The sequence below is a fragment of the Solea senegalensis genome, linkage group LG19, assembly GCF_019176455.1.
Source record: "Solea senegalensis isolate Sse05_10M linkage group LG19, IFAPA_SoseM_1, whole genome shotgun sequence".
NCBI lineage: Eukaryota > Metazoa > Chordata > Actinopteri > Pleuronectiformes > Soleidae > Solea > Solea senegalensis.
In genome coordinates, this window is record NC_058038.1 from 19,929,443 (window position 1) to 19,953,524 (window position 24,082).

The 24,082-nt window shown below is 41.3% G+C and overlaps 2 protein-coding genes across 4 annotated transcripts; one reads left to right on the forward strand and one right to left on the reverse strand.

Annotated features, from left to right (window-relative positions):
• The first annotated feature begins 1,061 nt into the window (after positions 1–1,061).
• Positions 1,062–19,370, forward strand: gas7a (growth arrest-specific 7a). Of its 3 annotated transcripts, XM_044051087.1 has the most exons (14): positions 1,062–1,140; positions 1,279–1,393; positions 2,472–2,549; positions 4,103–4,188; positions 6,326–6,388; positions 10,175–10,264; positions 12,166–12,281; positions 13,863–13,937; positions 14,561–14,639; positions 14,719–14,850; positions 15,519–15,642; positions 16,511–16,590; positions 16,868–16,966; positions 17,135–19,370. In XM_044051087.1, the coding sequence occupies exons 1-14, from the start codon at positions 1,138–1,140 to the stop codon at positions 17,246–17,248; spliced, it is 1,254 nt and encodes a 417-aa protein (XP_043907022.1). In that variant the 5' UTR covers positions 1,062–1,137; the 3' UTR covers positions 17,249–19,370. The 3 variants fall into 3 exon arrangements, with proteins under 3 accessions (XP_043907022.1, XP_043907023.1, XP_043907025.1); XM_044051088.1 differs by lacking the exons at positions 1,062–1,140; positions 1,279–1,393; positions 2,472–2,549; positions 4,103–4,188 and adding an exon at positions 4,199–4,866; XM_044051090.1 differs by lacking the exons at positions 1,062–1,140; positions 1,279–1,393; positions 2,472–2,549; positions 4,103–4,188 and having other exon boundaries at positions 6,081–6,388.
• A 1,509-nt stretch (positions 19,371–20,879) lies between these two features.
• rcvrna (recoverin a) lies at positions 20,880–22,502 on the reverse strand. The gene is made up of 3 exons (XM_044051091.1): positions 22,051–22,502; positions 21,407–21,518; positions 20,880–21,316 (listed from the first exon to the last, which is right to left on the reverse strand). The coding sequence occupies exons 1-3, from the start codon at positions 22,429–22,431 to the stop codon at positions 21,198–21,200; spliced, it is 612 nt and encodes a 203-aa protein (XP_043907026.1). The 5' UTR covers positions 22,432–22,502; the 3' UTR covers positions 20,880–21,197.
• Between the last annotated feature and the right edge of the window lie 1,580 nt (positions 22,503–24,082).

The window sequence follows — 24,082 nt, forward strand, 5'->3', positions numbered from 1 at the left end:
TGCAATTAAATCTTGTTCAGATTGTAATTTGTTCCACGTGTTAAATGCTGAAAATCAGATTATTAAAATATGATATAAAGATTAAAAAAATGGCCACAATGTGAAACTGAAACAAAGTCTTCACCAATAACGACGGTGCAGTTTGTGTCCGTGAAGTGCGCGGATGAAGTGAGATGAGGTGACGTGAGGTAAAACGAGAGGATATGAGGTTAGAAAAGAAACACTGAGAAGAGATCAAATGAGATAACATGAGAATAGGAGATAAACAAGGATGAGACGAGACAAGATAAAAGATGAGATGAAATAAGATAACATGAGTATGAGATTAGATGGGAAATAATAAGAGAGGAGATTAGGCAATATGAGATAAGAGATAAGATAAGAAACACTAAGAAGAGACAAAATGAGTTGAGGTAATAAGATAAGAAATAAGATATGAGTTTGAGATTAAATAAGATGAAAAATGACAAGAGATGTGATAAACAACAAGATATGAGATGTTATTAGACAATATGAGATGAGTCTATGAGAGAAGAAACGCAAAGAAGAGATAAAATGAGATGAGAAGAGAAACGACAGACAAGCATCGCTGCGTCTTCAGCGTTCGCCGTCTCTTCTCATACCAAACTTTGACGTCTTGTTGAGACAAACGGCCACAAACATAGTTTTTTATTCTGATGACTTCACTCCATGTGAACTCAGCTCCTGTGAGACTTTAAATGTGTTCATTACACATTTTATCACCTTTAATGTGATCTCTTTACATCTGAAGACCAGCTCATGGTCCCAGACGTGTCTTTGTTCTCCTGCATGTGTTCAGATGAAGAGCCCGACTCTTAGTCCACACACAGACATCAGTGAGACAGGGACGTCCTTGTTTTGTCTCACAGTGTCCTCTTTTGTGTGAGTCCAGAACCACTGCATGTTTCTCAACTCAACAAAGACTCATAGAAAGTGTCTCTCACTGGTCCAAACCCAAGCTTGTCTCCTCGTGAAACAAAAAAATGGGGGGGAGTCTTGGCTTGAAAGACATTCAGTGTCTTTCTCTTTCCTCCGCGTCGTTCGCCGTGACCCTGTTTGTGGACAGACAGTTCCTCCAGTTTTCTCGCTCGTGTCTCCAGACGTCAGCACAGCGGCATGGTAAGAACTCAAAGTTTAACGACTGTAAAAATACAAGAGGACAGACTTTGAGACCTTGTGTTTTGTTAATGCAACATTTTGTCTTTGCATTTAAAGCTTCATGGTTCATGATTTGTTTGGGGGTTTTTTTAACGGCAGGACTCGACACTCACAAACTCCAGAGAAGCGACTGAGAGTCGGCCTCTTCCTCCGGGATGGACGAGCTACACGTCACCTGACGGACTGACGTATTACGTCAACGGCTGCAGTAAAGGTGAGGGAAAACCCGCACATGCGATCCTGAGAAGTCAGAAATATGGGGACTCTTTTTTGTCATGAACGTGATTTTACCACTACTGAGGTTCTTTGTGCTCAGTGTTGTAGAGTGAGAGGCAGAAATGTAGAGAGTAAAGTTGTACAGAGAGCGTTTGTACAGAATAGAGTAATATAAATGAGAAGTAGGTTCCCGAAAACACAAAGCAAGTGGCCTTTGTTAGTGATTCTCTAGACCAGAGGAGTTGAACTGGCGGGCCACATGTGTATGGGGGTTAGTTCCTATCTTAATTCAAGAGCATTATTCATTGATTTCATGTTCAGATTTTGTGATATTGTCTCTCAAAACTCTGCCCGCCCGTATGCGACGTTCCTTGAAGTACAGCGAACGCACCTGCAAATAAGCAGAGATAATCTGATTGGTCAGCACTAGCCGGGCCTCTATTGGTTGACAGCATTGAGCAGAGTCATTGGAGTTTGACTTCCCTGCTCTATATAATATTTTGCTCACACATATCTGAACAGTGAACGATGACGAATGATTCGCTGTGAAATACATGTTAACTGTAAAAGTAGTAGTGAGTGGCAGCCATTTCCCCTGTGTGTGTGTGGGTGGGTGTGTGTGTGTGTGCGTGCGCCATGTGGGAAGGAATCCAGAGGGAAAAAGCAGAGCTTCATCAACAACACCCCTGGCAATGATTGCACTTTGGCTCACAGTACACACACACACACACACACGTTTACATGTCGACATACATGACTTGAGGGGACATTGCATTGACTTACATTCATTTCATGGAGACTTACTCTAACCTTAATCATAATTACTACTGACCTAACCCAGACCTAACCCAGACCCTAACCTGACCCAACCCAGACCCTAACCTTACCCTAACCTTAAAACATGGTCTTCACCTTAAAATGTAGTCATTTACGTTATGGGGACTTTCTTTTTGTCCCTATAATGTGAGTAGATGACCCATTTAAGCCTGGTTTGATGAATTATACTAACGTGTGCTGCGTGTGCTATATCACTGACACGCCAGCTGTCCTTCCTGCATTCACTCGTGTCGTTCCAGAAACAACATGGCGACGTCCGTCCTCGCCGGCCGAGGCCCCGCAGAGACCGCTGGCACGGCACAACTCCTCAACATATGGTAAAAAAACCAGCCTTTATCTTCATGCTTTTTCACACTGTCATACACACACACACACAGAGAAATCTCACACGAGAACAGCCACAGACAACGTGGGAATGAAGTTTGTAGACAGAAGCAATTCAGGGGAGTTTGAGGCCCCCAGGAGCCCCAAGCCTTGAAAAGGGCGGATTAATGTAGAACTAAATAAATGAGGTCATAAAAATGTCAGTTACAACAACAAAAATGTTGTTACATTAAGTAAATTTCTGCTTTAAAAATGACCAGGGAAATCAATTCTAAAATAAAATTGTGAGACAGTGAAGAGCAGCCATGTTTTCAATGTTACTTCATGTTTCTATTTCTATATATAACTAACATTTTTCCCCCAACTGGTGTTTCATTCATTGCTCTGCTGTCTCCACTCATGAAACCTCGGGTCGCTCTGCTGGAGGAAATCCTACGTTTTCCTAATGAGCGGCTTCTTATTACGTTTAGCGGCTGCCAACGTCCTTCGCTAACAGCATCTTAGCAGATAATGACAGATGGTTTTCTTCCTGCTGCTGGCATGTAGCCCAAGACACACACACATACACACACACACACACTCTGTCAGCGTTCGACCAGACAAATGTGATTCCTCGCTGCAGAGACGGAGAAGTTTCATGAAGACCTGGTTTAGACCTGGTTTAGATCAAAGTCGACGTCACTCTGCAGAAGAAAACCAGGGATTTAATTCACACTGACAGAGAGGGAGAAACTAATGATGCTGTAATCTGAAAAAAAAATTGATTAAGTAACACTGTGGGACCAATTAATCCTTATCTCATTTAATTGAAAACATTTTTTTTCATCTAATTTCATTTTATTTCATCTTGTCACATCTAATCTCATTTCATCTTGTCACATCTCATTTCATTTAGTCTAATATTATCTCATTTCATTTCAATTTATCCTATCTCATTTTATCCTGTTATCAATTTAATCTAATCTAATCTAATCTCACCTAATCTCATCCTTTTATCTGATTATATCTCATCTCAGTTTCTGTTCTTTCAGTCAAGTTGTAGAAGTAAGATTAGCTGAAAGCGTGATTTAATGCAGATTAAACACATTCACACGAGTCAAAAACACATTTAATCCCACATTTAACGACTGTCATCAGTCACATATGTGGAGATTACATTTCCCTGGTGTCCACAGGAGGCCACTGAAGGTCGTAGACGTCGTCTTCACGCCTCATTAGTCGGTGACCGCCTGACTCACCTCACTTTTGCTGCTTCAGCCAGCGCTGACCAGCGTCCGCGGCGGCTGCTCGCGTTTTACCTTCAGCTGGAGATGAGATGATTTGATATGCAACGTGCTGACAGCTCATGAATCACTGACCGTGAAGAGTCATTCAGGGCGTGTAGGATGAATCCAGGGGGCGTTAGTAGAGTATGTTAGTCTGACTAAAACTGGACTTTCAAAGTACGTTAGTTTGAATAACACTTGACTTTTAAAGTATGTTAATCTGACTAAAACTGGACTTGTTCTCTGTCCTAACATGTTGTCTATGGTCTGTCTGTCTTCAGCCACTGGATGCCACAGTGGAGCAAAGACCGGTCAGCGCGCAGAAACCACTACTGTCGCTCTGAGGAAACTGACCATCAACAAACGGGTAAAAGCCAAAACAGCAGTGGATGAAAACACTCAAAGATGCACATTTTATGGGAAAATGCACACATTTTTTGAAAGAAAAATAATCTAATTTTAAGAAGAAACGAGATTACAGTTTACTTTACGCTTTAATTGCCAGTTACAAGATTAACTTGTGACTTGATTGGAGCTGCGTGGTGAAGGAAACAGCAGCAGCTGGAATTGAGCTGGGAATATTTTGTGTATATGTTTCTGCCAAATAAAAAAATCATTTCACCCACATTTTACACACTGGACCTTTAAATCTTGTGTCACATGACTGCACATACCAACTCAAAGTGAGACTTGCCGCATAATAATGAGATAATAATACCAGTGTTTTCATGAGATAAAGCTGCAGCGCTGTGTTCACTGAAAGCAGGGCCGCTCCCGCTGCTCTGATGAACCCGGGCCAACGGCGACTATGAGCCAAACCATGTGACGCTTTGCAAGTCAGATGAGAGCAAACCGTGTCATGATGACACGGGCGAGTGTAGATGGGAAAGACACTTGGGCCATATGGGCGACTGAGGTTTGGACTCCACAAGTTAGAATTTTGTCCAGTTTTGGAAAAAGGAGGTCGTCCAAGACAGACGAAGCTCAAGCTGCCAGCGCTGAGTCCAAAGGAAGAAAAAAAAAAACCTGGACCAGGACTGTGGAGGTCAGAGCTTCTCTCCGCCATGTTCTGTTCCGCTAAGGTGAGACTGAGTGTTTGTTTTTAGGCTGAGGTCGTGTCGTTGGACAAAGATCGGGTTGATGTTGAAGGCGTGTGCAGCATGCTAGCTTCTTTGCTCTGCACTCGGATGGTGGAGGTTTGAAACCTCTGAATCTGAATCTGCTAATATTTTTTCACATTGGTCTCATTTATTTTGAGGGCAAAATTCTAGTTTTACTCAATCTGGTTAAAAAACACAAGTTGTATTTCAGTTTTTTTTGCCAGTAGAGGGCGCAACCACAAGCTGTGTTTCTTGTTTACAGGTAGAAGCTGTGAGGAGAAGTCACAGCAGTTAGCATTTACTATAGCTACAAGTCATATAATCATAGCTGCTAATGTAAAATACCAATACCATAGCATTGGGCTAGAGTAGCTGCTCCTTGTGTCATTAGTGAAAACACTTAATTTAAGAAAACGCTTAACTTAAGTCAGTCAAACATAATATTGCTAAAGGTTACCATGCCTGTTGTTGTCGTCTGGTGTTGCTAACAAAGGCTTAGCCTGTGATAGCTTTTCTCCACTGCTGTGAGGTGATGTGTTAAATGGAACGTACCATTAGTGTCCTCCTACAATCAGAGCCGGAACATTCTCACCATGTAAATATGATTTTATTCATTCATTCACAATTTCTGTTCCTCACAAAGCCACAAATACAAGAACACACACACACACACACACACACACACACACACAATCAGAGAGACTGCGTCTGATTGGCTGCCTGTTTTTCCCTCGTGTTTTTCGCTCTCCTCCTCCTCCTTTACTTTCCCTCCCTATTGTAATTATTCTGTCTGTTGCGATCATTATTCGCAAATTTCCATCAAACCAACCCCTTACCACCCCCTCCCCTCCTCCTCCTTCCTCCTTCACTACTCTCTGTGGAGGATCATGTAAATAAACCTCTTCCTCCTCCTCCTCCTCGTCTTTAAACTCGTTCTCCTGCTCTGGCTTCACACACAGTGTTTGGTGAAGGGGTGAAAAAGTGAGGGTGGGTGCGGGGGGTGTTTGCATATGGAGATCTTTCTCACAGCAGCCTCCATCTTCTCAGCCTTTAACCTCAAAACTCATGTGGCAGCAGCTTAACCTGAGGCTAGACTTCGTCACGCTTCCCCGCGACCTCCCTCCTCCTCCTCCTCCTCCTCACCCCTGACGCTACCTTCCCACCACACACACACACACCCCCTATCTCCCCCTCCTCCCATGCAACACTACTCCTCTCCACTCACTGTGTAGCTCGGGAGACTGAAGGCAGCCTGGAAAGGAAGGAGACAGAGAGAGAGAGAGAGAGAGAGAGAGTGAGGCTTTCCTAGAATATAGAAGCAGGAGGAGGAAGAGAGGGATGATGATGGAGGCCAGCTTTGACACTGAGGAGAGTTTTGATGATCCCTCCTGTCTCGCCCCACAGCCGCCTGGAGCCGTGTCACCGGCCAAGAGGCAGATCAAGGAGGTCAAGGAGACCAAGACCACGGTGAGTACCCGATGTCTTCACCACTTCATCTCTCGTGTCTGTGTGAGACTCCTTGTGTCTCACAATCTCCAACTTCATCTCTCTTTTTTTCCTCCATCATCTGTTGACATGTTGCTGCAGCCCAGACGTGGAGTCACATCTGGGTTTCTGTTTTCTCTGAGTCGTGCAGGAGAATGATCTCCGAAGATCTCCCTTCTCTCTGTGTGTATGTGTGTGTGTGTGTGAAGATGTCCAGACACCGCGGTGCTTGTGTGATATTGTGCTTCCTGACGCTGACAGGTGGAGGAGGGTGAGCAGAGTGTGAGCTGGAGCTGCAGTGCTCGTGTCGAGACGAGCGTGAAGACAAACCAGAAACAGCCGCGCTTGTGTTTTTGTGTCTGAGTCTTGTGTCTCGTCGGTTGACCTGCAGTCTTGTGGAGAAGAAGAGAAGAAAAAAAACAAACAAATGCAAAACGACCGAAGCAAAAGCAAAAGCAGACCCCGCTAGAGATGCAGCAAGTCTTGTTTCCATGGTGACAAAAGCAAAAGCACTGATTAATGGCTGTTGAAATGGAAAAGACTGGTGTCTGAAGGTGCTGATGATGGGGGTGGAACCATTCACACGTTCATTTAAACACATTTCTGCTGTGGTGACGTGAAAATAATGATAATAATAATAACAACAATAATAATAACAATAATAATAATGATAATGATAACAATACTAATGATAACAATAATAATAATAATATTAATAATAAAAATAATGATGAAGATAAGAGAGTAAAATTCATCTCGATGGCGATGAAATCTGCAGTCGTGGCTGCATGACGTCAGCCCACAGAGGTGTCTTTTTGTTCGACAGTGGTTGTGCCTCGCGTTACACAACCCCTCCACGGTTGTCGTGGAGACGCGCGCACACACACACACATGAAAAAGGACCTCGGCTGAGGTGTTACACATCATTAGACGGTGAGCGTTGCTCTCTCTCGTCACCTTGTCGTCACCTTCGCCCAGAAACACTGACCTTTGACCTGTTTTGGCTCATTGAACATTCACTCCCACACACTTGTTGCCGGGGGGGCGGGGGGTGGGGTCACCTGGCTTTGAAGGCGGGACTTGTATGAAGATGAAAATGAGAAACGGTTTAGGTACAGACATGAGGCCCCTGAAATATCTGAGACTGACTCTGAAATCGACTTAATGGCCATTTTTTAAATGCAGTGTTTCCACCGTGTTTTTTAACAGTTCACTTTGGTACAGTCCGTATTTCTTTTGCCGTTTCTATTAGGAATACAACCAAAATGTCCAGCCGACCAACCGTTCCATTCTCTGTCAGCCTTCCTTTAGGGAGTGAAATGTTACGGCAGCTGATTGGGCGTAAAAAAAACAACCCGTCAAATATTCAGTACGACGTGTCCAAGCCTCTATGGGCCCCGAAGCAAAATTAGATGTTGGGGCCCTTTAATCACTGTGACACGATGCTCGTGCACAGATTTAGCTTTAATCTAAAATCTAAACGCGTTTTCACCCAGTGGAATGAATGGTGGAGTTAGACAGGCTCTGCCCACAACAGTCAGCTGATTGGGCGACAGAAAAACCATCACCCCCTATGCGATCGGCGTGAATATCGTCTGTTTTTTCTGGGACCAAATCCACTGTGAAATCATTTTAAAATGAATTATTTTAGTTTGTTTATTTGGTCCTGATTGGAAATTGTTGTAAAATTGATTATTTTCTATATATATTGATGCTAATCATTGTATCAGCGCATACAGAGTAGAAAAAAACGTGTGTGTGTGTGTGTGTGTTCTACAGCATAGGTAATGTGTTGCTTAGCAACAGTGGCAGAGCATCTACAGTCAGTACACAGAGAGAGAGAGAGAGTTGCTGTTTTCAGCAAAACAATCATTTTTTGACGTCTCTCGCGGGGGCATTTGTTTGTGGACTGTAAGGATTTTTCTCTCCTGAAAAACAAACAAATAAATAAATAAATGAACACCATCAGGAATGACTAATGAAACGTCTACAGCCCGAAGCACGGATTTTTTGTTGCTGTGTAGAGTCGGGACATTTTGTCCCGGTTCACCTTTGACCGTTGCTCGCAGCTTTGTTTTAATGTGCTCATAACATGAAAACATGAAAACACAACAGCAAATGTCCCCAGAGAGACAGAGAGAGAGAAGGTCGCTGGTTCAAAACCCGGGCATTACTGTGTGGAGTGGCAGTGGATGCTTGTGTGTCTCTCTCTTTGAGCTTTGGACTCCAGTTTCCACCGCGACCACCGCGACCCTCATGAGGAGGAAAAATATGGAATTAGATGATTGTATTTTATTTGTTAGAACATACACTTTTTGTTTGCAACGGTCGGGAATATTTGTTCTTTTTTGTGCTCCCTTCTGTAGCTCCAACACTCAGTAGCCAATCAGCAGATGGCTTCCTAAGCCCCGCCCCCAGGGTCACAATCACAAACAAAAAGATGTTCTAAAAAATAAAATACAATAATTTATGAACGATTTAATCCATATTTGATCTGCAATTTGTGTGATTCCATAGATAAAGCGGTAGAAAGTGAATGGATGAATGGATGAACGAATGATCACCCAATCATTTTCAGAGAAGTTAGAGAAGTCTACTGGAACCTGCAGAAACATCGACTGTGACCGCCCGTTTTTCAGGAACCTGAAAAAAGGAGACAAAATGTCCTGGTTCACCTTTGACTCGCAGCTTTGTTTAATGTGCTCATAACATGAAAACATGAATAACATGAAAGAATGAAAGCGTGACAATGGCTTTCCCGCCAAACATCCCCAGAGAGAGGGAGAGAGGATTTATGAGGGCGTGTGTGGTGAAGGTAATCTACATTAATGTTTGGTTTCCTCACACAGAGGAGAGAGAAGTTATGGCTCCTCCTCTCATTCTGAGCTGTGAGTGTGAGCGGCTGATAAACAACAGTCGTGATCGATGGATGTGCCGTCGGTGTAATGGAAAATCCTCCGCCCGTGAACAAAGCGACCGCTCAGCGAGTAAATCACCACGCCGCCACTCCCTCGCGTTCTCTCTCTCTGCCGCGTTCCTTTGGTGTCGCACTTTTATCTCTGCTTGTGTTTCATGTGTTTCATGTCGTATCTGGATTTTACAGATTATGTAACAGAGAAGACGAGGTTTAGACACAGAGACTCTATTCTGCTCTACTCTGCTCTACCTACTCTACTCTGCTCTGCTCTACTCTACTCTACTCTACTCTACTCTGCTCTGCTCTGCTCTACTGCTCTACTCTGCTCTCTCTGCTCTGCTCTACTCTCTGCTGCTCTGCTCTCTGCTCTGCTCTGCTGCTCTGCTCTACTCTACTCTACCTACTCTACTCTACTCTACTCTACTCTGCTCTACCTATGCCGTTTACCATAAATATTCGTAGCGAACCTTTACAGCAGCAGCAGTAGCTAAAACAGCAGTAGTAGCAGCAGTAGTATCAACAGCAGTAGTAATAGTAGCAGCAGCAGAGAGAGAACTCACAGATGCTGAACGTTACATAATTGCAGCCTCTGGATTAATTAAAGTCGCGCACAGAGTCTGTGTTCAGAGCTGGATTTATGTGTTTATGTGTAACAACCTTCATTTGTTCAATGTGAGCACGCCTGCAGTGAGGGTGTCTCTCTGTGTCTGGACTATGGACACACGTCTGTCTTTGCGACACTTTTTAATCTGTTCAAATGAACGCCGGGCCTGTTACTTTCAGCAGTTTCTTCACGTCACATGTTTCTTCTTCTTCTTCTTCTTCTTCTTCTTCTTCTTCTTCTTCTTCAGATCAACTGTGTGACTTTCCCTCTTCCTGGAGAAGGTCCAGAGCAGCAGCTCCTCAAACCCAACGAATGGAGCTACTGCGACTACTTCTGGGTGAGTGAGAAGACAGAGACACACCTTAATGTTCATTAAGACAAAGTGCTTCACAGACCGATCAAATATCACGAGGCAAACATGAGGCAAGAGTGGAGAGAAGAAAACATGCTCTTTTAACATGAAGAAATAAATAAAAAAAAAATCTGCCTGATGAAGGACAGAGAGAAGGTCACTGGTGGTTTGCATGTTGTTCTTCCGGTTCTCCTGTTTCCTCTCATGGTCAAAAAACATGCAGCGGTTAATTGCTGACTCTAAATTGGCCACACATGTGAATGTGAGAGTGAGTGGTTGTGTTTTCAGCTTACAAGAGCCTACAGAAACATCCACTGCATCACGATCACGCCCAACACTGAGGCGGCAGATTAACGGGAAGCATCGACCCATGATGCCAGCAATCAGAGTTCTGAAAAAAACATGTGACTTCCTTTCTTCCACTCAAAAAAAAAAAAAATTCTCACACAAACATGAAACTGGGATTTTCACAAAAAACAACCGCTCAATCTCCCACATCAAAGCCAATACAGAAAATCAGTGATTGTAGCACACAGTAGTTGTTAATCCAGTGCTGCCTCCATCACTATTTTCAAATTTTGTTTAGATTTACCTCAGTGACATAAACTGACCACACGAGGCAGCTGTGTCCCTGTGAGCTAAAATCCTGTTTTTTCTCTCTGGACTTTGGTGTGGGAGAGTGAGTGGTTTACTTTACTCAGTGAAGCGTGGGATGTTTTTTTTTTATCAACATTCAAATCACATTCATGTCTGTAAAAGCAGAGTTCAAATTGAATAATGCGGCTAAAACCTGGCAGAATCAGAATCGATATAAAACGCACTTTTTAAAACAACCAACGACATTATTGGCTTTCAAGTCTGACTCGGACGATCACAGCTGGACGTCTGATTGAGCTGCTTCTGCACAAACGCAGTCTAATGTTTCCCCACTGTAATTTTCACTTTCCACGTGTTTCCATCACTAAATCAGATTTCTATTGAAAAACACTTCAGGCTGTGTTATTGACTGAAATCTGATGCTTGGTTCCTCCTCGTGAATTGTCCTTTTTGCTCCTTGGTTGCTGCAGCCTGCCTTGTGCTGTCTTGTCTTAGTAGTTTTTCATGTTGTGCTTGAACAGAAGGGAACTGTTGCACTCACTGACTTGCGTGGGGACGCGAGTAATAGTTTATTAGTGTGACCTCGACTCCTGCACTTATCAAGCAAACCTTATTCACTGTTTACAGGATTGTTTTTGTCTCTTAAATGTCTAATATTTCCTACGACCTCTGGACCAGGTCACCCTTGGAAAAGAGATTTCTATCACAATTGGTTTTATCTGGTTAAATAAAGTTAATGACAAAAGTCAGCCCTGGTGTCTACAGAAGCGTATTGCATTTAGGTTTAGTCTTAAATTTAACTCATTCTGATAAAATTGGTTAATGAGGTTCTACCTCATTAGGACCAGGTTTTTATCTCCATGAGGACTAATGGTCCTGAAAAAGTCAGCATGTATGACACGAAAAAAAGGTCTTAAAGAGAACAAACAGTGACACGTTCCCTCTTTGACCTTTGACCTGTAAGTCTGACTCATCCTCTCACAAACCCACACACACTCATCCTCTCACAAACCCACACACACCCATCCTCTCACAAACGTTCTCCTACGTAATCATCACACCAACATTCTGGTGTTTTTTTCATGGTACAGTCTGGTTGGGTTTGGTTCAGTATGGTGCGGTTTGGAATGGTAGAGCCCGATTTCCATTTCACTTCCAGTGAAATGGAAATCCAAAGAATTAAGTGGTTATTTTGGAACGATTTCTGAAAAAACAGGTCCCATACTGAACCAAACCGAGCTGTTCCACTCCGTGGAAACACAGCTTTTAAACAATTTTCTCTTCTTCAGACCGACAGGAAAGACCCTCAGGGAACCACCTCGGTGGCCGGGTTCGAGGTTCTCCTGCAGAAGCAGCTGAAGGGCAAACAGATGCAGAAAGAAATGGCCGAGTTTGTCCACGAGAGGTAACGGCGTTCACCCGAGATGCTCACGATTGTTCTGTGACAACGAGAGAAGAATTGTCATCAAATAAACGGTCAAACGTCAGCTGCTATGTTTTCGCTCGAACTTGATGGATATGAGATACTTTTTCGTTACAATGAGATACTTTTGTCATAGTAACAACATAATTGATACTTTCTGTTACAACGTGATTTTTGATGGGGAGATACTGTGTCGTTATAACAACATCTTTTTCTCGTTACAAAAAGGAGAAACTGGACCTTTAGTTTTTCCAAGAAAACCACATCTGTAGTTTGTTACATCGTTCTACAAAAAGACAAACAGACAAACGAGCAACAAAAGCACTAATGAAGAAGGGGGCGAGGCCTCTGGAGCGCAGAGCACTAGAGGCTCCGCCCCCCGATCTTTAGCACAACAGTCCGACTGTTTTTTGTTTTGTTTTTTTAAATAAAGGGATGTGTGGATCTTTGTCTCACAGCTGAGCTCTGTAATTAAAGGAGCTGCACACAGGAAATAGTAGCGTATACATCCTCCTGTGTATAATTAGCTCCGCCTACTTCCACAAAAGCTCTATTCATGTTCCAGTCGAGTGAGTCGTGGGAAGTTAATGATTCTCTCGCTGTCCTCTTTTAAATCCTTCATTCTTAACCATTAAAAACCAGCGCCGAAACCTTTTTCCTGCGAGGTTTCATCGCGTCGTCGCTCCGGGTTACCACGTTCATTAAACATCAAAGCCTGGTGAATGAATGAATAAGCCTTCTTCAGATGACAGAGTTACTCAGGTGTGGAGGGTGAACGTGAGAGTGCAGGGCCAGAAGTTCACGGGTCCATGAATGTGGCTGAAGGATGAGGGGAAGTGTTTCAAGGTGACGCAGTATGTATTATTTAGGTGTTTTTTGTTTATTTATTTATTTGTAGATGATTTAAAATATTCATAAAACATGATGTTTTTTTTGATCAACAACAAATTAAATATGGAGCCAGAACTCGTTAAGTTTTGGCATTGAAAATACAATTTGGCATTGTAATAACAGAAGAAGTGTGTTTAATTCATTTACTACCCTCTTAAGTCCTTAATGACAAAAATGTCCACTTCAAAAACTGCAATAAAAATGTAACAATTTTTTTTCCTCCTGGACAAAATAATTCTCTGCTCACTGGGGCGTGTCCACTGGAGGAGCTGAGCACACACACACACACACTGGTCTACTGGCTTTAGTGGGGACCAATGTCCCTGTTTATCAATTTATGTACAGAATATTAACAGTTAATAAACTTCCTGTTCAACAAACATGTATCAAAATTCACCTGCTTTGGTCCAAACTAAAGTGTGTATGCAAGTCAGTTCTGTCATTGCCACACACACACACACGCTGGTTTATATGTTTTAGTGGGGACCAAAGTGGTATTGTTTATACACATTCCTTTTTATTATTATTTTATTCATTTTACCGTAAGTTTTATTCCCACTCCTTGTGTAAAAAAACTCTGTAAAGAGCTTTATAATTAAACATTGACTGATTTATTAGATTTTTCTCCAGATTCTTGACTTTAGCATGTCATTGTTGTTGTTTGTGTTTCAGGATAAAGATTGAGGAAGAATACGCCAAGAATTTGTCCAAGCTGTCGCTAAGCACATTAGCAGCGCAGGAGGAAGGGTGAGTGAGAGAGAGCACGACTGAAACAGGACTTTTCAAATACACGTAAACACCAGATCATTTCTTGCATTAACAAAATATTTTCTTGTTATGATGTGATACTTTTCTCATATCAAGATACTTTGAAATGAGACACTTTTCTTGTATTAACAAAATATTTTGAGAGTTAGACTTAATAAGGTGGCCCTGCGATGGACTGGCGAACTGTCCAGGGTGTACCCCGCCTATCGCCCGATGTAGCTGAGATTGGCACAGCACCCCCCGCAACCCTCTGGTGGAGGATAAAGCGGTTAGATGATGACTGACTGACTGACTGACTTAATAAGATACTTTTTGAGATTGCTTAGTTAATCACAAAGTCAGCTTTACTGATCGATTGTTGCGGGACGTTTACGTCAGTGAATTCTGATCAATTTAAAGATCGATTGAAAGAAAGACTGAAATAAAAGACAACATTTTTTTATTTCTGTTGCGTTCTTGATGCCAATTTGAAAAGTGAAGCTTCGTAGGTGGCACTGATGTAGCAGTTAACCACCAGGGGGCGACTCTGAGCTCTGTTTACTGTGAGATTCTCACTGTCGCTTTTTCACCTTTTTTTTCTCCCGCGTTGGTCTTCATCTCAGGACTCTGGGAGAAGCCTGGACTCAGCTGAAGAAGAGTCTCCACGATGAAGCCGAGGTTCACCTCAAGTTCTCCAACAAGGTGACGCAACTGAAAACAGTTAGTCCACTCAAAAAGATGTGACTGTAGACGATGGTTCTTACTTGTCTGTGTCTCTCAGCTTCACTCTGAGGTAGAAAAACCGCTGCTGACATTCAGAGGAGACAACTTCAAGAAGGACCTGAAAAAGTACGACCATCACATCGCTGACCTCAGGAAGCAGCTGGCCAGTCGCTACGCAAGCGTGGAGAAGGTGCGTTTGATTTATCTATGTTATTTTAAATGTTTCTCCCTTTAGGGGGCGCCACAGTGGATCATCTGCCTCCATCTTGTCCTCTTCATTGTCTCCTCTTCTGTTACCCTGTCCTCATGTCCTCCTTCACAACATCCATGAACCTTCTCTGTGGTCTTCCTCGTATTCCTCCTGCCCGGCAGCTCCGTCTTCAACAGAATCACTGTCTCTCCACTGCACATGACCAAACCATCTCAACCTTCCCTCTCTCTCGTTCCTGGATTATATGCTCATTTCTAATCCTGGTCCATCCTGGTCATTCCCAACGAACATTTTATCATCTTCAGCTCTGACACCTTGAGCAGTCTCTAGGTGGATGTATGGAACAGCTTATTATTTTGCAGACAGTCTCTTGGTGTCTCTCACTAATTAGCAATTAGTTTGTTTGGCTGTGTTTTGAGTGGAAATAATGTTAATCCAACAATTCACGCGGGTTTAAAATCCCAGGTAAAGTCTGTTCATATCAGTGTGAAAGAGGATTTAGGTGAGGAAGACGAGGAAAGGATGAGATGAGGAAATCAGAGGACGACATGAAAAAAAAGAAGAAATAACTAATAATGACTCTGGTTGTGGATGGAGGAGCAGTAAATTGTGAGGATTAAACTAAATGTGTGTGTGTGTGTGTGTAGGCCCGTAAAGCCCTGGCCGACCGGCAGAAGGACCTGGAGGTGAAGACGCAGCAGCTTGAGATCAAACTCAGCAACAAGACAGAGGAGGACATCAAGAAGGCCCGAAGGAAATCCACGCAAGCAGGTCAGAGGTCACAGAGGTCACAGAGCATCGCTATTTTTAAATCCTCATCTTTGTGTTAAATTATATTATAGTATATATATATTGATGGTGACTCCTGTGGCTAAGGCTCCACCTGGTTTTTAACACTAATAATACTGACTGACATGAAAGTGTTTTTTTTTGTCTGTTTCAGATTAATTTACTGGTCAAAAAAAGGTTTAATCCCAGGTTAAAACAGGTTCTTTCAGCTGTGGGAACGTTCTCAATTGTAATTCTTTCACAAGTCAAAGGTTTTTTATCGGTTTAAGATTCCCATCCCTATTTACTTTCTATGGTTCTCAAACTGTGGTACTGTACCACTGGTGGAGCTCCCTCTGGTGGTACTTGGAAGAAAATCAATCAGTGTCTCTGATCTATCTATGAATCTAATGTCTAATGTGTGAAGTCTATGTGAGGAAGAGGAGGAAGATGAGAGGATTAATCTGCTCGCTCTATTTACACCACTGTATTTTAACGTTTTACTGAGAGACATGTATTTTTTCCGCTGGTATAAAACGTTTGGGAACTGCTGCCTCTGAAGTCTCACTTTAATCTCAAAATGTTTCCTCTGAATTCAGAGACTGTCAGAATTCTAAAAAATAAGAGAAGAATTCACACGTTAATCTCAGAATTCTCACTTTGTTTGATTGGAGAATTCTGAGTTTGATATCAGAATTCAGTGATTAATGTTAGAATTCTGACTTTTTTCCTCTGAAAGATCTCTGACAGAGATCAATATTAAGGGTTAGGTTAGGTATCAATGGTTAGTAGTAGTAAATTTAAGGTAAGGGACTAGTGAATGCATTATGTCTATAAAACAGGTGTGTGTGTGTGTGTGTGTTCTCTGCAGGAGACGACCTGATGCGCTGCGTCGACCTTTACAACCAAACTCAGTCCAAGTGGTTTGAAGAGATGGTCACCACTAGTATGGTAAAGTCCAGCTGTGCATATATCTGAAAAAAAAGTTTCAATACATTAATTGAAATTTAATTTTGCCACAATTTTGTAACAACAGGCTGGAAAAATTCTACAAATTCTCCCACAACAAAAATTTAAAAATACGTTTATCTCAGGTTAAATTGATCTCAGGTTAAAATTGATCTCAGGTTAAGTTTACCTCAGGTTAAGTTTATCTCAGGTTAAATTGATCTCAGGTTAAGTTTATCTCAGGTAAACTGGCTTGTTTATTTGGTTTCTTTCACCACAGGAGCTGGAGAAACTGGAGGTTGACCGTATCGAGTGGATTCAGCAGCATTTACGCCAGTACACGACTCTGCGACATGAAACAGACATGTTCAACCAGAGCGTGAGTCTCCTCCATGTTTGTCTTTTCACTTCAATGAGACGTTTGGTATCAGTCACAGACTTCACAGCTCCTCCTGTCCCTGTGATGGACTGGCAACCCTCATATGAAAGATAAAGCGGTGGAATAAATAATAATAACTGAGCTAAACTCATGTTCTCTGTGGTGTAGACGGTGGAACCGGTGGACCAGCTGCTGCAGACCGTGGATCCAGGCAAAGACCGGGAGCTGTGGGTGAAGGAGAACAAGACCGGCGAGGTCCGACCTGTGGACATGGACATTTAAGGAATCCTGACCTGGGATCAGTGGCTCTGACTTCAGTATTACACCGCAGCGTCTCAGAACGCTCCACTAACACTGATCCGGGGACTGTGCATGTTCAGACACCAGAGAGCTCCGCCTCATCTTCTCCCTCTGACTCTGAGGAAACGTCGAAAGGTAACACGCTCTGAGGCCAGGGAACGCTCACGGATCAAAGTACCAGCATGTTCCTTCTACATTTTAACCCTCTCATAACCAACATTAGCTCACTGAATATCATTGAACATAATCTGCTGTTTACATGTTACAAAAAAAAACTATATATGTATTTTGAATCGTTTCGTTTAGCTTCAAACAACACTTTTCCACTTTGAGTAAACCAAACAAAAAAAAGCTCTGATTCTTGATATTTCTCTTTATTTTAGATACAGATAATAAAACATATTGAGATCTTAGAGTGAATATGATATATTTTCATATTTTGCAGGTTCATTTTGGTGGAGACGCATGTTTTGAATATCTCGCTTTAACTGTGTTCGGAGAAACCGCGACGGTCGTTCTTGGTGTAGTCTTTGGAAATTTACACAAGGTTTTTCTTGTATCTTGAACGTAAGATAATGATAAATGAAAAAATTCTGACTTAATATCCAGTAACCTCAACACGTACGTATCTACGGTGAAGGTTTTTGGTTTTGTGGATCAGTCGAGAGTGGAAAAAAAAAAAAGGTGGTCCAATGGCGCTTTTCCATGATACAGTTGTTCCAGGCTCGGCTCGGCTCGGCTCGGCTCAGCTCAACTACAGCACCTCCTCAACGTGGGTGGAGTCGTAATAGAACTGCTGTGACGTTGGTAAAATCGTCATACGCGACACAAATGAGCGACGTTCAAAGCAGCTGTTTTTCTGTGTAACTGAATCATTAGAATCAGTTCATTAACCCTTGACTTTCACTTTCCATATCTGGCAATTATTCAACCGTTTAGGAATCACGGTGCTGACGGGCCAAATGCGCCCGACGCGGCGCCCGATGTGACACGCGGCATGTGTGCGATACCGCAGACTTAATGCATGTTTTCAGGATTTTTAAGTCTTTTTAACTGATTTACAATTGAACATTGTTGGCTTTGCTTCTTGTGTCGGACGTCGCGCTCATGACTCTTCCAGTGACGACACTCTCTGACCAATCAGTCGGTTCAGCTCGCTTGGAACCTCGTCAGAGCAGGTACTAAAAAAAGCTCTATCAGTGATGGAGAAGCCGGAAAAAGTCGAGCCGAAACCGAGTCGTGCTGGAACTGTATCGTGGAAAATGCACCACAAGTTACACTGAAACACCTTTTAGTGCCTAACGGTTAAATACCTGGAATGTCCTTGATATCTTCATTTGTACATTTGTACATACGTACAGGCTAGATGTATTTTGCTGTCAAATGTTTAAAAAGGCCCTTGGACGTCAGGGCCGCTGAGGTGTTTGTACTGTACTGTAAAATGTTGTTTGTTTTTTTGGTAAATGTACAGAGAATTTCTTTACGTTAAGGAGACGGCGACGGCAGGCAACAGAAAGCAACAATTCACCAAACTTGAGAGAATTTGGTCTTTTTTTAAAATATATTTTTCTTCTTTTTTTTGGACAATGGATCAATCAAGTGGAGCAAAAGCCAGCTGACTCAAACGCAGATACAGCCCTGTTTTTATCAAAGACTGCATGTCGAATATGTGTCCGTGTTAACGAGTACGTGTGTGTTTGTCTGTCTTTGTCTTTGCCTTTGCATTTCTGGATTTATTTGAATCTCGACTTCTCTACGGAAAACAAAGCTCATCATTCGTTTCTTTATTTTCCTTTCAATGTTACAAAGTCACTGTTGTGTTATTTAGAGTCTCGTATGTTCTGGGTTTCATTATCTGTCGTGGAGGTTTTGATTAGTGTTTGTCGATGTCGTGCACTAAGTGTAACAATGTTCTTATGTTTTCTAAGTTAACGTTCTCGAGAAGAATCTGCAACTTCACGTTGGTTTCACTGCTGTTTTCATGAGAAAAAAAATACAATGATGTTCCCAATGTTTTAAGATTGTTTGATCATAGGTGACTTCTGTCCAGACGTTGTACTGTGGAATGCAGTGTCCGAAATAAATCTGCTCTTTGAAAATGAAATGTGACGGTGTGCGATGATGTAACTGCACCAGGAGGAAGATGCTATTCTTCTGCCAGTTTAACGTGTGATACAAAAATAGACTTTTTTTTATTTATAATTAATCTTTCCACAGAAAATGTGTCTAATTTTAAGAAATATTACCTAATGTTTTCTTAATGTGATATCACAGCTCACTAACTTAAAGCTTCAAACTGCTCCTGGTGTGTTTTTTCACTTCTGGTGTGAAATTTTAAGTTATAATTTCTTTAAATTAAAGTTAAAGGAAGTAACTTTAAAAGCTAGTTTTAAGCATTCTGGTGTTTCTTCTATTTCTTGAAAAAAGAACATTTAAACCAATTAAAAATAATTTAATTGGCTCATTATTTGGCAGTCAGTCTGTGGATGTATAGAATAGCTCATTATTTGGCAGTCAGTCTGATGGTGGATTTAAAGAACAGCTCATGTTTATCGACAATAGTCATGTTTTCTTTACAGTGATGTTCACATGTGTGTATTGAGGGAACTGTTTGTTTGACAGACTCAGATTCTTTGTCTGATGTAGAGACTTAAGAGTAAAGAGGTTGTTTGTCTCTGACCTTCAGCTCTAATAGGATTGGCTGATGCAGACGGATTTGTTAACTCGAGCCTAATTCCTCTCATAAGGAGCTCTCAACTTTCTTTCTATCAACCTAATGAATGGATTTGAGTGTTTAAGATGAGGGAGAGTAACTATCGCCCAGATTTATTGACTTAAATCTTTTTCTTTGAAACATTTGTAAATGATTTATTTATTATATATTACAATTTCACTCTGGCTAAATAGCATTTTGTTGTTATTTTCTGTTCTTTAAACTAAGAATTTATCTCCAGGAAAGAGTCTCAGTCTGTTTCTGAGGACGTTTGATGGATTGAACTTAATTTTTATGAGCTACTGTATGTTTAATCAAACTTATTTAAATGTGTGATTTAAATGCAATCAATCACTTTTACTCTATGAACTATAGACTATTTAGCATTTTTGCAAATATTTGCTAATATTTTATATGTTATTTTCTCTACATTGATTTAAGAAAGATTTTAGTTGAGATTTGAGCTAAATGTGAAGCTAAAAACTAGAATCCAATCTTAAAAACAATTTCAGGAAACCACTCTCAGTGATTTGAGAGAGTTAAAGGTAAAGTAAAAGAGAGTAAACTGTGTTGTTTATCGATTTTTGGATTCCAAAAAACGGGATGATGAGAGTCAGCAGACGTTAGTTTGGATTTATCAAACTTTTCTGAGAAAATCCACAAGAACAAATGTGATTCAAAGTCAGAGCCATCCACTTGGCTAAATAGCATTTATCTAGACGTCTTTACTGTTGTTGCTGTTTTTCTCTTCTTATTTGGGTTTTTGTTTTTTTAAAGTAACCTATAACAAAAAAGCTTTAGCTTTAGCTAAGGCGGTTGGCTAGCCAACTGCTACTAGCCACGATACAGAGCTGCAGTTTGTTTGTTGTTTCACGTTGAAAAAGTACGATGCCTTGTAGCTTTTACAGTTGAGTTGTTTTATTTTTTTATTGAATATTTTTCGTCCCGGTAAGGCATTTGGAATGACGACAAACACACTGAAACTTTATGACACGGGATAATTCCACAGCTTCTTTCAGCGCGGTTCCTGCGCTTGTGTTTTTCTGATATCAAAATCAAAAAAATGACTTCAAACAAAAACATAACAAAACACGAGTCAATCGTACAAATAACCATGTCATAAAGAAATAGAACAGTCTTTAAACCACAGCAAAGTTATGTATATGTATATATATATATATATATATATATATATAAACACATATGTTTCTCAGTACGCTAATGCTTCTTTGCTTTCAGCTTGTCTTTAATTTTTTGAGGTTCATCGTATTGTATCAACCTCAGAATCTCCTTGTTGTCCATGACGCCTTGAATGAATTCTCCCTCTGAGATTTTATCTGTGAACAAACAGACGAGAACAGAACATAAACTACAGATGATTTAGGATTGTAACGCAGGTTTTGAGGAGTAAATAAATGCTTTGTTACCGTTGTCCTTCTTCCCAAAGAACGCCCAGATTTTTTCCGACCTCTTCTCCGGCGTGTTTTCGTCCTCGGGGAGGTTCTTCTGGTCGTCGGCTGGGATCATGTTGAATATCGACTGCGTGATAACAACGTTTGGACATTTCTTTTAATTGTGCTTCCAGAATTTTACCATTTACATTTTCCGAATTGATGAAACAGCTCCTTCACAATAAAAGTAGCGGCATGAAAGTAAAACAATCAAAACGGGAAAAAAAAATCTTTTAGGTCAACAAATCTGAAAAATTAGACAAACTGGAGAGAAACGTTTGAAACGGTTTTGCACAGGAAGCTATAATTAAATTCACTTTATTTCATATATTTTGTGTATTTGTTCTGTACTTAGACAAACTCATTTGTCAGTGAAAAATACTCAATGTTTACTTGTGTTGTACCTTCTTAAATATGAAAATCAGAATTATTTTTCTATGCTCAATCAATGTAATAATTGAGCATTTTAGAAAATAAAAATCAATTAAATTGATGTGCAGATGAGTGAATCAATTTAATTAAGAACTTTTTTCTTTCTTTTCTGAAGCCTAATTTAGTTTCATGATGCAGGGAGAGAACTTTATCTCGTCCACCGTGATGAAAAAAGAAGGTGCATGTACCCTAACAATCTCTACGATTTCATTTTTGCTGATGGTTCCGTTCCCGTCCACGTCGTACAGAGCAAAGGCCCACTCCAGCTTCTGCAGAGTCTTTCCCCCGGAGGTGAGGTGCAGGGCCACGATGTACTCCTTAAAGTCCAACGTTCCATCGGCGTTGGTGTCAAAACTCCTGAAAACGTGCCGCGCATACGCTGTGGGGTCTGCGTCCGGGAAGAAGCTGGCGTAGATGCCTTCAAACTGCTCCTTGCTGATCTTCCCACCAGGACACTCCTTCAGGAAGGACTGGTACCACGTGCAGAGCTCGGCCTCTGAGTACTTGGTGTTGGACTTCAGATCCTCCAGGAGCTCCTTCGACAAAGCGCTGCTCTTCGTATTCCCCATCCTGCTTACAACCGTCTGCGGTCACTTTCCCCTCTGCTCTGCCTTGTTTTCACCCCGGAGATGCAAACTGAGATTACAGTCATCGCCGTGTAAATCCAGACAGCTGTCGTGAAGATTAACAGGGATAACCACGTCATTCCGCCATGACACCTTTGTGAACGCACAATTAAATAATGCACTGGATGTTTAAGCTTAAAGCTTAAAGTTTAAGATTAAACACAACAGATGCACAGAAATTTAAAGGTCAACTTCTGGGGGAACCTTTGTGTCTTTTTCAGCATCATTACTACGGCAACCCATCTGCCATCGCACTCACTTACATCATGCCATGTCATTGTTATCTGCTTTAAATCTTACATTTTTTTCATGTGACACCAAACCTAAAACTAAACTTTAAAAATTAAATTAAATTTCACAAAGACTGAAAATGTTGAAAATGCATAGAATTGTACACAAAGGAGCTCCTCAAGGATCCACTCTGGGCCCTTTTCCATTTATTCTTCAGCCTTATTGACCAAAAGCTGCAGCACCTTGCTTTTCTTTAAATGTAGTATTTAACTTCTATAGCCCATTTTTCTAAATAACACTTTTGACAAAATCTGTGTAACAAAATGTTTGATATATTTCTAAAAGGACAAACAGTAGATGCCAACTTTAGAATCCTAGTCGAGTTAATATAATATAGTTAAAAGTAAAAAATAAAAAAATTCGTCTTTTTCAAGATTATTTTACTTTTATAAAAGAGGTTTCATTCATTGTATAATGTCATTTTTATCAGCGATAACCTGTCTCTGTGTGTCAAAACTCATTTTGGTTTGTTTCTGATCCAGATTACAGATTTGGCAAAAAATCTCAAATATGTCTCACCTAAAAAAGTCTTATAACTTCACGATAGAAGATCCAATCATAACCAAACCTGCTATTATTGATTATCGTCCCACCTTGAAGACGTCTATGTGAATATGTTTCATTTAGAGAGTAACAGCGCCTCCTGGTAGTGACAGAAAATTACCATTATTTCCCATTTTCATGTGCTGCTCTTACAGGAAATGTCGTATCCATGTTGAAATTGATGAAATCACTCACAACACAATGTAGATCATTGGTGGTGAATATCGTGAGTTTTTGTAAAACGGTGTTACCGTGGCAATGGTGCTAATTTCAAAAATACAGCCAAAGGATGTCACATATTCACAAATCGTCACACTTGTCAACAGTAGCACAATTTTCACTCTGAGGTGGGTAACAGGACTGTGTGGCTCCACAGCGCCCCCTGGAACCTGGGAAGGGTGAGCGAGGACCCGGTGAGTGCTATTATTTTAATCATAGTCGAGTTTTGTTAAATTTGTGTGTTTTAATATTTCCACTTTTTGACTGTTTTTATGTTTTAATGTAAATCACATTGTGTATGAAATGTTGCCGTTTGTCATTAACAGACAGACATGTCGTGCATTTATACTTGAGGATGCTTTTGGGGGCGGGGGGGCGGGGGCAGTGCGCGACATCATGTCTTTATTGTGCACTTGCTCCACTACAATGGGATGAGATTATCCGTGTCTCCAGTGTATTAATCTCTGGCCAGATTACAGGACCATCTGCTGCCGCGCTGCCAAAACCACAGCAAGTGAAGGCAATTAAAGGGACGTGTCGC